The sequence below is a fragment of the Marmota flaviventris genome, chromosome 2 (assembly GCF_047511675.1).
Source record: "Marmota flaviventris isolate mMarFla1 chromosome 2, mMarFla1.hap1, whole genome shotgun sequence".
In the NCBI taxonomy this organism is placed as follows: domain Eukaryota; kingdom Metazoa; phylum Chordata; class Mammalia; order Rodentia; family Sciuridae; genus Marmota; species Marmota flaviventris.
This window is the reverse complement of record NC_092499.1, coordinates 26,319,744-26,331,955: the sequence shown is the minus strand read 5'-3', so window position 1 is coordinate 26,331,955 and position 12,212 is coordinate 26,319,744. Positions and strand designations below refer to the sequence as shown.

At 53.9% G+C, this 12,212-nt stretch overlaps 1 protein-coding gene across 1 annotated transcript in view; it reads left to right on the top strand.

Annotated features, from left to right (window-relative positions):
* Positions 1-11,627, top strand: part of Tmem63c (transmembrane protein 63C) — a 36,047-nt gene extending 24,420 nt beyond the window's left edge. Inside the window, exons 17-22 of the mRNA XM_027931477.2 lie at positions 1,098-1,260; positions 1,490-1,595; positions 2,026-2,193; positions 4,038-4,147; positions 5,534-5,602; positions 8,797-11,627. Coding sequence (XP_027787278.2) covers positions 1,098-1,260; positions 1,490-1,595; positions 2,026-2,193; positions 4,038-4,147; positions 5,534-5,602; positions 8,797-8,997 — 817 coding nt within the window. The 3' untranslated portion in view covers positions 8,998-11,627. The remainder of the gene's footprint in view (positions 1-1,097; positions 1,261-1,489; positions 1,596-2,025; positions 2,194-4,037; positions 4,148-5,533; positions 5,603-8,796) is intronic.
* Positions 11,628-12,212: the final 585 nt, after the last annotated feature.

Genomic DNA, 12,212 nt, shown 5'->3' with positions numbered 1-12,212 from the left:
GTACAGAGATTGCAAAGAAAACCAATTATACTGAAATACGAATATCAGGCCAAGCACAGTGGCACACACCTGTAATCCCAGGAACTCAGGAGGTTGAGGCAAAAAGATCGTAAGTTCAAAGCCAGCCTCAGCAACTTAGTGAGGCCCTAAGCAACTTAGAGAGACCCTGGGGCAAAATAAAAAAAAATTAAAAGGGCTGGGGATGTGGCTCAGTAGTTAAGTGCCCCTGGGTTCAAGCCCTGATACAAGAAAAATGAAAAGAGAAAGAAAGGAAGGAAGGGAAGGAGGGAGGGAGGGATTCTGAAGGAGTTCTGAAATGAGTCTGGGGACTCACAATTCTCTCTTTTCAAGGAAGTTGACATAAATGTGCCGACAGGGACCCTGGGAAGTCACAGAGATGCTTGGATCTCCACATTTTAAAATATCCTGATGACTGTATTTCAGTATGATGGTTTTCTTTGCAATGCATGTGTTTTGCACATTGAAGTCACCCATTCAGAGAATCTGGGTGGCTCCCAGGTAAAGTTGGACAGTTCCCTCAAGGACATCTCTGCAGCCAGGAGACTTTTAACCATGTGTCATTTAACAATGTGTCTAAAACATCATTTTGAAATGGCGATGAGCACAAATGGTATTGTATGATGTCAGCCGTGACTGCGATGCAATTTCAGTTGGAGACAAAGTCACACGGTGGCTGACAGTCCTGCGATATGTGGCCCACAACCTTAATTGAAGGAAATACACTGTATTTCAGTTACAGATTAATGAAAATAAAGATGTCATTTTCCCCCACCCATAGTCCCCCAGAATTCAGAATCTGTGAGCCCAGCTCACATTCCAGCTTTGGAGCAGGCTAGGGCATTCATGTCCTTGCACACTCAAATGCAACTCTGAAGGCCACAGCCCCACCAGGGGACATGACCTGTGGGACCTCCGTTGTATACACAATTCGGAGTTGGTCCACATGTCGTGTGGCCACACCTGACAGGAAACTTGTCACCCCTGCCACCCACTCTCCATTGTTTCTCTCTCCTCCTCCCTCTCAACTCCTGCCGTCCCCTGGCTCCTCACTGTCTTCCGCTCTCCCCACTGCCCAGGTGTGTGTTCCTGCCAGACAATGGCGCCTTCTTCGTCAACTACGTGATCACGGCGGCCTTGCTTGGCACAGGCATGGAGCTGCTGCGCCTGGGGTCCCTCTTCATGTACAGCACTCGCCTCTTCTTTTCCAGATCGGAGCCCGAGAGAGCCCACATCAGGAAGGTGAGGCCCAGCCCTTCCCTGAGCGCAGCCCTTCGTTTCTCTTGGGAGGGGACCAGGATGGGGCCCCTGCTGGGAGCACCCAAGGACAGGTGGCTGCTTCTTGGCCCCCAGGGCTGGCAGGGAGTGCTGCCTCGGCCTGAGCTGCCTGCCGGCTCCCAGGAGGAGCCAGAGATGCAGTCAAGCCAAGGGGGCCAGGAGAACTCAAGGTGATCCCTGCCTTCTGCCCTAGAACCAAGCCATGGACTTCCAGTTTGGGCGGGAGTACGCGTGGATGCTGAACGTCTTCAGCGTGGTGATGGCGTATAGCATCACTTGCCCGATCATCGTCCCTTTTGGTGAGTTGTCTCTGCAGCACACCCGGGGCTGCTCACTCTCAGACTGGAGGAGGAATGGAGCCCCACATCAGGCCACCTCCTGGAGCATGAGGGGACCTGGGACAGCCCGTGGTGGGGAAGCACCGGGGCCAGGGCCGGGGCCAGGGCCGGGCCGGGGCCAGGACAGGGCTGAGGTCAGCTGTCTGCTTTGCTGGCAGAGCATTTGTTGAATGAGTGCTTGAGTGGTTGGCTGGGTGAAACTGGCGGGATGGGTTCTGGGGCTCAGGGGCAGCTGCTAGCTCTGGAGGTCGGTCTCCCAGGGCCTGCCTTTGCTCTTGCTGCTCTGACAGCTCGGAATTGGGCCTCTCAGACCTGTGGAGACCTCAAGGGAGCACAGGTCTTGACAGTGAAATAGCCACTGACTGGTCTCCATCTTCCCCCCCCCCCCCAGGGCTTCTCTACCTGTGCATGAAACACCTGACGGACCGTTACAACATGTACTACTCCTTCGCACCCACCAAACTCAACGAGCAGATCCACATGGCCGCCGTCTACCAGGCCATCTTTGCTCCGCTCCTGGGTCTATTCTGGATGCTCTTCTTCTCCATCCTGCGAGTAGGTGGGTGCCGAGCCTGCACGGCGATCCCACCTCGGCCTGCCCCACTCCTCTGTGGGTCCCTCGTCATCAACTCTGTTAGAGGACGAAAGCTCAGGGAGAGCAAGGCGTGGCCAAGTCCAGTGCCCCCTCTGGGCCTGCAGGGTCTCGGCAGAGCCTTGAGGATCGGTATGGATTTGGGTTTAGGCAAGAAACATCCTTCGTTCTAAATCCAAGCTGACAGGAAAATGGGATAGTAGCTGTTGCGGGCTCAATTCTCGTGACATTTCTTCTGGGATCCTATAAGGTGGCAGGGTTATGGGTTTGCCAGAACCCTGGACGAGTAGTCAGATCTGCGATGGCGGCCAGCTTGTCCCTGACTCTACTGTTACACAGGGCAGCCCGGAGACACCTTCATGGAAGTCCCCACAAACCACAGACTGGGCCTCCCTCGGCTTTCTCCCCTTTGACTCACCAGGCCACTGCCCGCCTTCAGGTCACTTGACCTTAACCTTTCCATGGGGTGAAGAGGGAGAGGCAGTGTTCCCTTTGCTCTCTGTCACAGTGGCATCTGAGAGCCACCTACTCTGTCATTAGTGTGGCTTAGCCTTTTGTCATTACCCCCCACCTCTGACCCCTGCCCGTTTCTTGACCTGCTTCCTTTTTCTGACTATCTAGAACTATTTCTAAGGGCAAAAAGATACAAGCTTATTATAAAATATATATATATATATATAAAGGCCCAAACCTAAATCCCCCATCTTCTCATCCCAAGCCCCGAGTCTCCTGCAACCAGGCCTCCTCCTGGGCTCGCTCTTGGGGATCAGAACGAAATGAGAGGGAGGGAGTGTATTGGTCGACTGTCCATTTACAAAATCGTGACCGCCCTGTTACAGCCTTCCGTCCTGAATCCTGAGTTTTCCCCTGAACGTTTCGTTCTGAGCCTTTTCCTGTGTTATTAAGAGACGGCGTGTACACCTGCCTTTCGACGGCTGCCTCGGGGCTGCTGGTTGTCAGCTCTCCATTGGGGGATGGGGAGGGGTTTTGTCATTTTGTATTCTTGCACAACCACTGGGGTCAGCAACATGAACAGTCACCTTTGACTGTGAAGGGCCGCTTTCCATATTTACCTAGTTAGAAAAGAAAAGGAACCCATTCAAAAGGAACTAGATACTCCCATGTGGAATACAAATGACTTTTGATTTCTGGATCGCTGTTCAATGCCATTACACAGGTAATAAGCATGCTCAATCTGGGCTCGCATGGAGACGTGGAGTCACGGGTAGTGGCAGAAATTATAACTCCCAGGTACTTCCCAGGGACCATGGAGAAGGGAGTGTGACTGGTCAAGTGGAGAGGTAGCTGACTGGTCAAGAAGGACTCAGGAAGGACATGCTTAATGAGCTGATATGGATACTTATAGTCAATCAAAACCTTTTTTTTTTTTGGTATTGGGGACTGAACCCAGGGGTGTTTTACCTCTAAGCCACATCCCCAGCCCCTTTTTGTATTTCATTTACAGATAGGGTCTCGCTATGTTGCTTAGTGCCTCGCTAAGCTGCAGAGGCTGGCTTTGAACTTGCAATCTTCCTGCCTCAGCCTCCCAAGCCGCTGGGATTATAGAATCAAAACATTTTTTTTTCATGGAATCCACAAGATACCAAATTCTGAACTGGCCAAAGAGAACAGAGGGATGGTGTCATCAAAACTCATTGATTCTCAGAGAATTGGGCAGGGTCTCTGCCCCTAGCTCAGAGCCCCTCAGGAGGTACTGGGATGGTTCCCAGCTATGTGCCAACCATCTCGGCCTAGGCGTCCACCCAGCGCTCCACTGCGCTACGCTCACCCCCTTATCTTCTTTCCAGCAGGTTCCCTCCACAACATCACCTTCTTTTCCCTGACCACCCTTATCATTTCCATGCTAATTGCCTTTTTTGGCATTTTTCTGGGGAAGCTCCGGACAGTCCATGACTATGAGGTGAGTTCCTGCCTGCCCTTCCTCCTGGGTTCTCCCAGTCCCCGCGGACAGGGCTCTGAGACACCTTCCTGGCCCAGTCACAAGGGCACCACATGGCAGGAGGGTCGAGCCTCTCTCTGGGACTGGGGTGTGTGTGCACACGCTCGCCTTGCGCTACTCGCTCAGGCTGGGCCCCCTCCAGAAGACACTGCCCTCTCTTTTGCCACCTGTGGGCACCTCCTCCAACCGCAGACAGCCGCTGGCCTGCCCCTCCTACCACGTGAGTCCACTGTAACCTCTGGGCCATCAGCACCATCCCAAGAGTTGAGAGAGAGGGCAGAACAAAGGCAGGTGAGGGTGGGGGCGGTGGATGGGACGATGACCTGGGGCAGGACGGAGAGTCATCCCACCTTTAAGAATCCCAGGCTAGGAGCTGGAGGCTCTCTGTTCGGAGATGGCGGCCATGATTCCTCTGGCTCTGTGGTAGGGCAGCCCAATCTAGGCCACATAGGAAAAGGGAGCCAGCCCATGTCCTCTCAGAGCCCTGCCAGCCACTCTGTCTATATCAGCATTTCCCAAAGTGACTGTCTGCCCAGGGAATTGGAATAATGATAATTCACAGATACTTCCCAGGGACCATGGTAAGAGAGGTGGCCCACGGTCAAGAATGACCCATTTAACGGGCTGATGTGGATACTTAGTCAATGTTACGTATGTTTTGTTACATATTTATTTTTCCAGTTAACTTTCTGCTTATGGCTACTGGAGCAGAGTTTGTTTATAACAGCAAACTGTTTCCTTTTCAAATGAATGTAACGAAAAGAAAGTCGGGTTCTAATGGCTGACGCCCTGCTGAGTTGACAGAGGGAGTTCTGTGAGGCATTTCCCTTGGTTTCTGGTGTCTGTGTCCGAGGCTCTGGACACAGGCACCTCCTATCCTCTTGCCTGGTCCCCCTGCCCCATTGCTGGCCAGAGTGTCATGCTAGGGAAGGGCCAGAGTGAAGGACAACGCCCCCTCCCATCTTTCTATTACAACAGTGTCACAGGATCTGGTTGCCCATGTCACTCTACAGAGGGCAGGTGGCAGAGAACCTGGACTGGATGAGCTTAGGACTCCTTCCAAACCCAATAGAGGGGCATCCTAACCCCTAACTGTGGTCCCGTCTTTGAACCTCAATTTCAATTCTGCTTACTTCCCCTTTTATGATCCTTGGGAAGAAAACATTCCAGAAGGGACTCCTGGCATCCTAATCCTCTCCCTGTCCCCTTGGGCTTCCATCCTTCTCTCTGGACTAAAGTTCTGGAAAGAAGAGTGTGGCAAGAGGCCCAGGCCCAGGCTTCTCGGATGTGGGGATAAGGCAGCAAAGAGCAGCCCCCACTGACCCTCTGTCTCTCTCCCTGTGGCAGTCCGAGGAGGAGATCGAGACAGTGTTTGACATGGAGCCAAGCAGCACGTCCTCCACGCCCACGTCCCTTGTGAGTCACCCCTTTCACCCTGGGGCCAGGCAAGGAGGGTGGTACCTGCAGGGGTGGCCTACTCCAGTGATGTTGGGGGGCACCAGCTTAGTGCCCATCCTGGGTATTGGGGAGGAGGAGCTGGGGCCTCTGGGTTCCCTCCTCTGACGCAGCAGGACTCGGCCCAGGTCCAAATGCTGCCGTGGCCCTGGCTGAAGAGCCGGGATATGAGAAGATCCAGCAATTACTCGACATTCCCTAGAAGGCACCCAGAGAGGAGGCAGCCAGAGAGGATGTACTCGGTCAGGGGGACCCCGATCTCAGAGACCTCATTCGTGTAGACCCAGGGGCATGCTGGGGCTCGGCCTCAGGACCCAAGGCTGCCTCCAGGGCACAGGTGCCAGGCAGAGCGGCGCAGACAGAGCTGCAGGGAGCTATTGGAGGATGCACCAAATGGTAAGGCAGGAACAGCACCAGATGAGTGAGCCCTGGAAGAGCTGAGGCTAGACTCAGAGGCAGGCGCCAGGGGGCTGGGTGTGAGCTCCCACACCCACGAGGCTGGGCCTGCGCAAGCAAGAGCACTCACCCACATCCCAGCCACATGTGCGCGTGCAGAGCCACTGAGGTGTGCGCTGAGCCTGGGTACCAGGTTGTCCATTCCTAGGTGCTGGGCACCTCGGAGGAGCACTGAAGAAGGGAGCCAGCTGGCCTGGGCACTTGGGAAAGCTGGCACATTTCATGTCACTCCAGGAATGGAAGGAGGGTTGCTGGGGGAAACAGGGATCGAGAAAAGCCTTGGAGGAAGAGGAGCAGCCTGTACCAAAGCCAGAGAGAGACTCTGGAGCGTGCAGGGAGATGGAAGGCAGCTTTCTGCATAGTGGACTGAAGAGTGAGCCCTGTGGGCAGGGCCTGTAGGAGGCTTTCTCTAGTGGTCAGCAGAGCTGGGTAAAAGTGCATAGACAGAAACCGAGACAGCGGTGACACCCACCCACCTGCACACAGAGCCGCCAGGACTCCAGGTTTGCCTCTCTTGGAAAAAAGCCTACAGACAGGGACAAACTCCTCCGAGAGGAGGCCAGAAGGAGAGCAAGACTCCAGAGCAGGAAAGTCCTTCTCCCCTGGGCCCTTCCCACAGAAGCACGCTCATTCTGTAGGCAGTTATCAAAATCTTAGGAACCTGGGGTTCTACCATTTTCCGTCTGTCTTTTTTTTTTTTTTTAGAGAGAGAGAGAGAATTTTTTAATATTTATTTTTTAGTTTTCGGTGGACACAACATCTTTATTTGTATGTGGTGCTGAGGATAGAACCCAGCGCCGCGCGCATTCCAGGCCAGCACGCTATCGCTTGAGCCACATCCCCAGCCCTTGATCTTTTGATAAACCCAGACAATAAGAGGTCTTCTTCCCAAAGGAAGCTTCAAAAGGTCAAAAAAAATTGGGGGGTGCTAGGGCCTCCCACATACTAGGCAAGGGTTCTACCACTGAGCTACACCCCAAGCCCCAACAGGTCATTTAATAGAGACCACAGGACATTAATCAAGGAAGTGGCAGAACAAAGTTCAGTAAAACTATAAATCCTGTGTTGTTGTTGTTTTTAATCACTATCAGGCTGGAGAATATAGCTCAGTAGTAGAGGGTAGAGTGGTACCAGGCCCAAGGTTCAATGCCCAGTATTACAAAAAAAAAAAAAAATTACCAGAATTTGTTATTTACTTACTTATTTATTTTTTGAGACAGGCTCGCGCTCTGTTGCCCAGGCTGGTCTTCAACTTCAGGCTCAAGTTACCTCCTGCCTCAGCCTCCTGAATAGCTGGGACTACAGGCACTCGCCACTGCTCCTGGCTTAGAATTTTTTAATCTTTCATTATGACAAAATTGTAGATAATTATGGGATAAAACAGATAAGCAAGAATAAGGAAATAAAAAGTTCATATTCTTACCACCCAGAGTTGATCACTGATACCCTGGTGTATATTCTTCCTAATATTTATATACATATATATGTTTGTATCTCTTCTAGATAATTATGATCATATATATGTAACTGGTTACATCGTTTTTGCTAAAATTACATAATACTCTACGTATGGTTTTATAACTGCATTTTAGTTAACAAACACTATCTTGCCACATATATACATTTTTATCTCTTCAAATATCCAATCCATATTCAAATTGCCCTAATACTTCCAGAAATATCTTTTACAACTTGTCCAAACCAAGACTCAATCCAGTACCTGTGCTAGATTAATCTGACACCGGTACACCTGGTTGTTTTGTCCCTTTTATTTTAGGGGGGATTTGTTGGAGACACCAAGTCAGTAGTCCTGCAGTGGTCCCACCTTTGGGATTTTCTGGCTGTATCTTCATGTTCCCTTGTGGAAGATTCCACTATCTTCCACCTTCCTTGAAAACTAGAAGTTCCATTGAGGGCTTCATAGGCTCAAGTTCAACATGGGGGCTAGAATGCATTTGGGGTGTGCTGTGCCTCACCCCAGGAACATCTCCTTTATGCCCATCAACTATGCTGGAAGGACCCCCTGACTTTTGTCATCATCTATGGAGTTTAGTTTAGCACAAGCCCCACAGGGGTTATTTGGTTTCATTGAAATAAACACCTATGGAAAGGATCAACTGTATCCCATAATTACCTATTTTCAAAGTAAGGGCGACAAATCACTCTATTCCCTGGTACTTAACTAATTTTCTAATCTGCTGCACTCTTGGGCATTCCTGGGGCAGTTCCTGGGTTTGACATGTCCCACACCCCAGGTCTCAGATGGCCCTCGGTTTCAAATTCCGACTCCCAGGCCAACCCCTGACCCACCCCAAAGGAGTTCCGGTGGCCTGTGATGCTGCTTTATAAAGTGCACTAGATCCAGATTCTCCAGGTCCTAGCTCAGGAGAGCCCTGTCATCTCCCCTGGTTCAGCCTGATTGAGAACCGAGAATGAATGGAGCTTGTTTCGAAGGAACAGTGGGCTGAGAGTTAGGTCACATGCCCCTGAACTAGCCTGGGAGATCAAGGGTGTTCATGATAGCAAGGGCAGCTAGGTGGGAGGGGTGGGCTGGCCGCAAGCTGCAGGCTGCCGGGGAGGAAGGAAGGATTGGTGGCTTGGAGGAGCAGAGGTGACAGGTGGAGCTGAGGGAAGAGGGTGTGCCCCAGGCCTTGCTTCCTTGTGACCTTGCCCCCATCTCCCCTCTCTATCCCGAGCAGCTCTACGTGGCCGCCGTACTGCAAGAGCCGGAACTGAACCTGACCCCAGCCTCCTCCCCAGCCCAGCACACCTATGGCACCATGAACAGCCAGCAGGAAGAGGGAGAAGAGGAGAGCGGTTTGAGGGGCTTTGCAAGGGAGCTGGACTCTGCCCAGTTTCAGGAAGGGCTGGAACTGGAGGGCCAGAGCCAGTACCACTGATCAAGACTCCAGTCAGGGGCTGGGGGACACCTGGCACGGGGAGGCAGGAGAGTGGCCCGGACCTCCCCACTCCCTCCCACAGACTTTGGGAAGCTCCAGGTGGAGACATCTGCTGCCCGGCCACAGCCACATGGAGACCTGACCTGCTGACCGATTAGAACGGGAGGCTCTGGGCAGTGCCAAGGGATCCCAGGATGGGATGGAGAAGGCCAATGCCAAGTCTTGGGAGAGATGGCTGAAACCCAGGACACAGACTGAGTGGTGGGTACCTTCCGGGGTCGAGATGGAGAAGGTGTGTATAAGGGAGGAGGCAGGAAGAAGCCCGCCCAGGCTCCCTGGGGTCTCCATTGCCCCTGCTCCAGCTGTCCTTCAGGGAGCTTCTGCTGCTCCACTCCCAAAAGAGGCAAAGGTATGTGCACTGGGTGTCACCCCGACTCTGGAGCATCTCAGCACAGGAGGATGAGGGGATCTGTAAAGTCTCTGCACTTACAGCCCCAAGCAGGGGACAGCCGAGACTGCAGACCTGAGCAGAGGTGACTGAGCCCCTTTCTGTTCCTCTGCCCTTGTGAGATGTCCCCAGGAGCGGCAGGGTGGAGGCCCTTTTCCTACTACTGCTAGGGTAGCTGGGACAAGGTTCCCCGGGCTCATTAAACCAGACCTGTGTGCATCCTGGTGAAGGGAGCCATGGCAAGTTCTTGTGGGTTGAGATAAGGTGGGGAGGAGCGGAGTCAGAGTTCAAGGAGGGGAGCTCTTACCCCCAAACTCCGGGGCAGTGGGAAATGGTCACACCTCCCCAAACCCTGGGGCTGAGTAAGAAGATCCTCAAAGCCAAAGAGATGGCCACCAAGTGCTTCCCCTGCCTCTCATCCATCTTGAGTCCTGGGTCCCCAGCTTGGCCAAGATGGGTGACAACTAAGGGTAAGAAATCCAGGCTTCAAAATGAAGGCACTGGCCATCCCCTGCCCTCCAAGTAGGATCCTAAGTGACCTCCAGTGTGGCCCTGGCTAAGACACTGCAGACAAGGGTGAGGAGGGATGAGGGGTGCATCTCTCCATGGAGAAGCCATTTCTGGTGGGGCAAGGATGACCTCCCAGAGCTGCCTCCCACTGAGGCTTGGAGGAACTGAATCTTGAACAATGCTGGTGACCCTCAGCACCTCTGCCACCATCCTGGGGGAGGGGGGAGGAGTAAAGGCCTCTGCCTCTTGACAGGCTGCCATCAGGATTACCATGCCATCAGCATTACTCAGCCAGGGTCCTGAGTAATGACCCTGGCTGCATGTCCAGGCCCTTCTGGGGCCTGGTAAACCACACAAGCCAAGTTGCATGGGGTCTGCGAGTTCCTGAGCTTCTTGAGCCCCCTCCTCCATAGGTCTGGCTCCCTCCCTTCTTCCAGCCTGCTGCAAGTGGGCCCAGGTCCCCCTCACCTCAGTGTGTCCACCGTCCCAGGCACATGGCTCCCTGAATGCAGATCACATAGGCCCATCCCTAGTCTGACTTTGCCCAGCTTCAAGCCTCACCCCAGGTGAGAAACAGCCACTCGAGGGACCTAGAGCACTATTTTCCCAGGGCTTAGCCCTGACTTTGGCACGGAAGATCCTTCCAGAGAGCTTGGGTCATCTGGGGAGGAAGCTATCTTCCATCCCTTCTCCAGCTTGGAATAAAGGAAAAAGTATACCCATCCAGGCCCCAAGCACCCAGATCCCACAGGAACCTCTCCCCTGGAATGTCACCCACCAAGGAGGGGAAAGCACCCTCCTGTAGCTGAGTGGTCCAGCCCAGAAGGGAGCTCTGCCCACAGTGGGAAATGACCGGCACCAGGCCCTACCTGCCCTGGCTAGTGGCTATTTGATATGTATGGGGTGTGGGGTGCTGACAGAGGCTGGCCTGGGGCCTGTCCTTCCCTGGGCACTACTAGACCTGCCCCTGGCCCTGCAGCCCTGCTGGACTGTTGCTGCTGGTCCTGCCGCCAGGCCTTCCCTCTTCCCCCACTCCCCTGAAGTCCATGGAAGCATCGTATGGGAAGGGCTCTGCAAACAACGTGGCAGACGGCTGGGGACTTCCATCTAAATCTGAGTCAAGTACTGGTGTGACTGTTGAGGAAGTGCCAGATCTACTTGCTTCTCTACTTTTCCTGGAGACCCAGGGCCATGGAGAAGGCCCTGCTGAGCATACTTGACCTCAACCTCCCATGGTCACTGACTGGGGACCGAGGGGTCCTTCAGCTCCTCACATGCATACCACATCCAGGCCCTCCCTGAGAACCTCCCCTCTCCCACCTCCCCTCCCAGCCCACACCCGTCTTGGCCTGTCTTCCACCATCCCACCCTTCCCCACCCCAAATCCATCCATATAATCCTTTCTGGAGGGAGCTGCCTCTTGGGGACTTGGTGTGGCCTAGAGCCTCCCAGAGGGGCCTCCCCAGGCCTTGAGCAGCCCCGGCCCTGCCTGCCTGGCCCTCAGTTGCCTCTGGAAGCAAAGTGCCTATCAGCAGCATTGCGTCCTCTAGGGGCCCTGGAGGGGTTGTGGACTAACCTTGGCCACCACCACTAAAGGAATGTGCCAGAATGCTGAACCTTCTTGTTATCAATGCTATGACTGTGCCTTGAATAAATAAGTCCTCCCAACCTCTGCCGGCCTGCGCCTCTGCATCTGGGCCAAGCCAGCAGGGCCCTCCTCTACCTGCAAGGAACCAGAGCTCCTACGGGATAACCCCCAGGGCCTCAGGGCCCAGGCACCACACCTCCCTGCATGGCTTTTGCCCCTGGGGCCAGGCCTGCCCCTCAGCAATCCTCTCACCCCTGAGGCCTTCCCTGGCGCTGACCCCAGAGGAAGGCCAGGCAAGGGCTGCCTTCTGCTGGAGGGATGGGGAATGGCTCAGCCTCCCCCTGCCGTGCAGAGGTGAGAGGAAAACCTAAGGGCAGCCTCACTGGAGCAACAGAAGCCCCAGATGAATGCTGGGCCCTGTGAGGGGACAATTGGCCTCTGCCAAAGGAGGGACTAGATTTCAGGTGGAGGCCCCATGAAGAGTGACAGGGCTCAGGTCTACGCCTAGCAAGGGACAAAGGGGGTCAAAAAGAGGTTGGCATCAGGGAGGTGTGGGGGGCAAGCTGGGTCAGGCCTGGGCAGGACAAGAAATGCAAAGGCTGTCACACCTGAGGCAAGGAGGAGAAAACGGGTCCCTACCCAAGGAAAATGTCTCTGGGTAAGAGACTC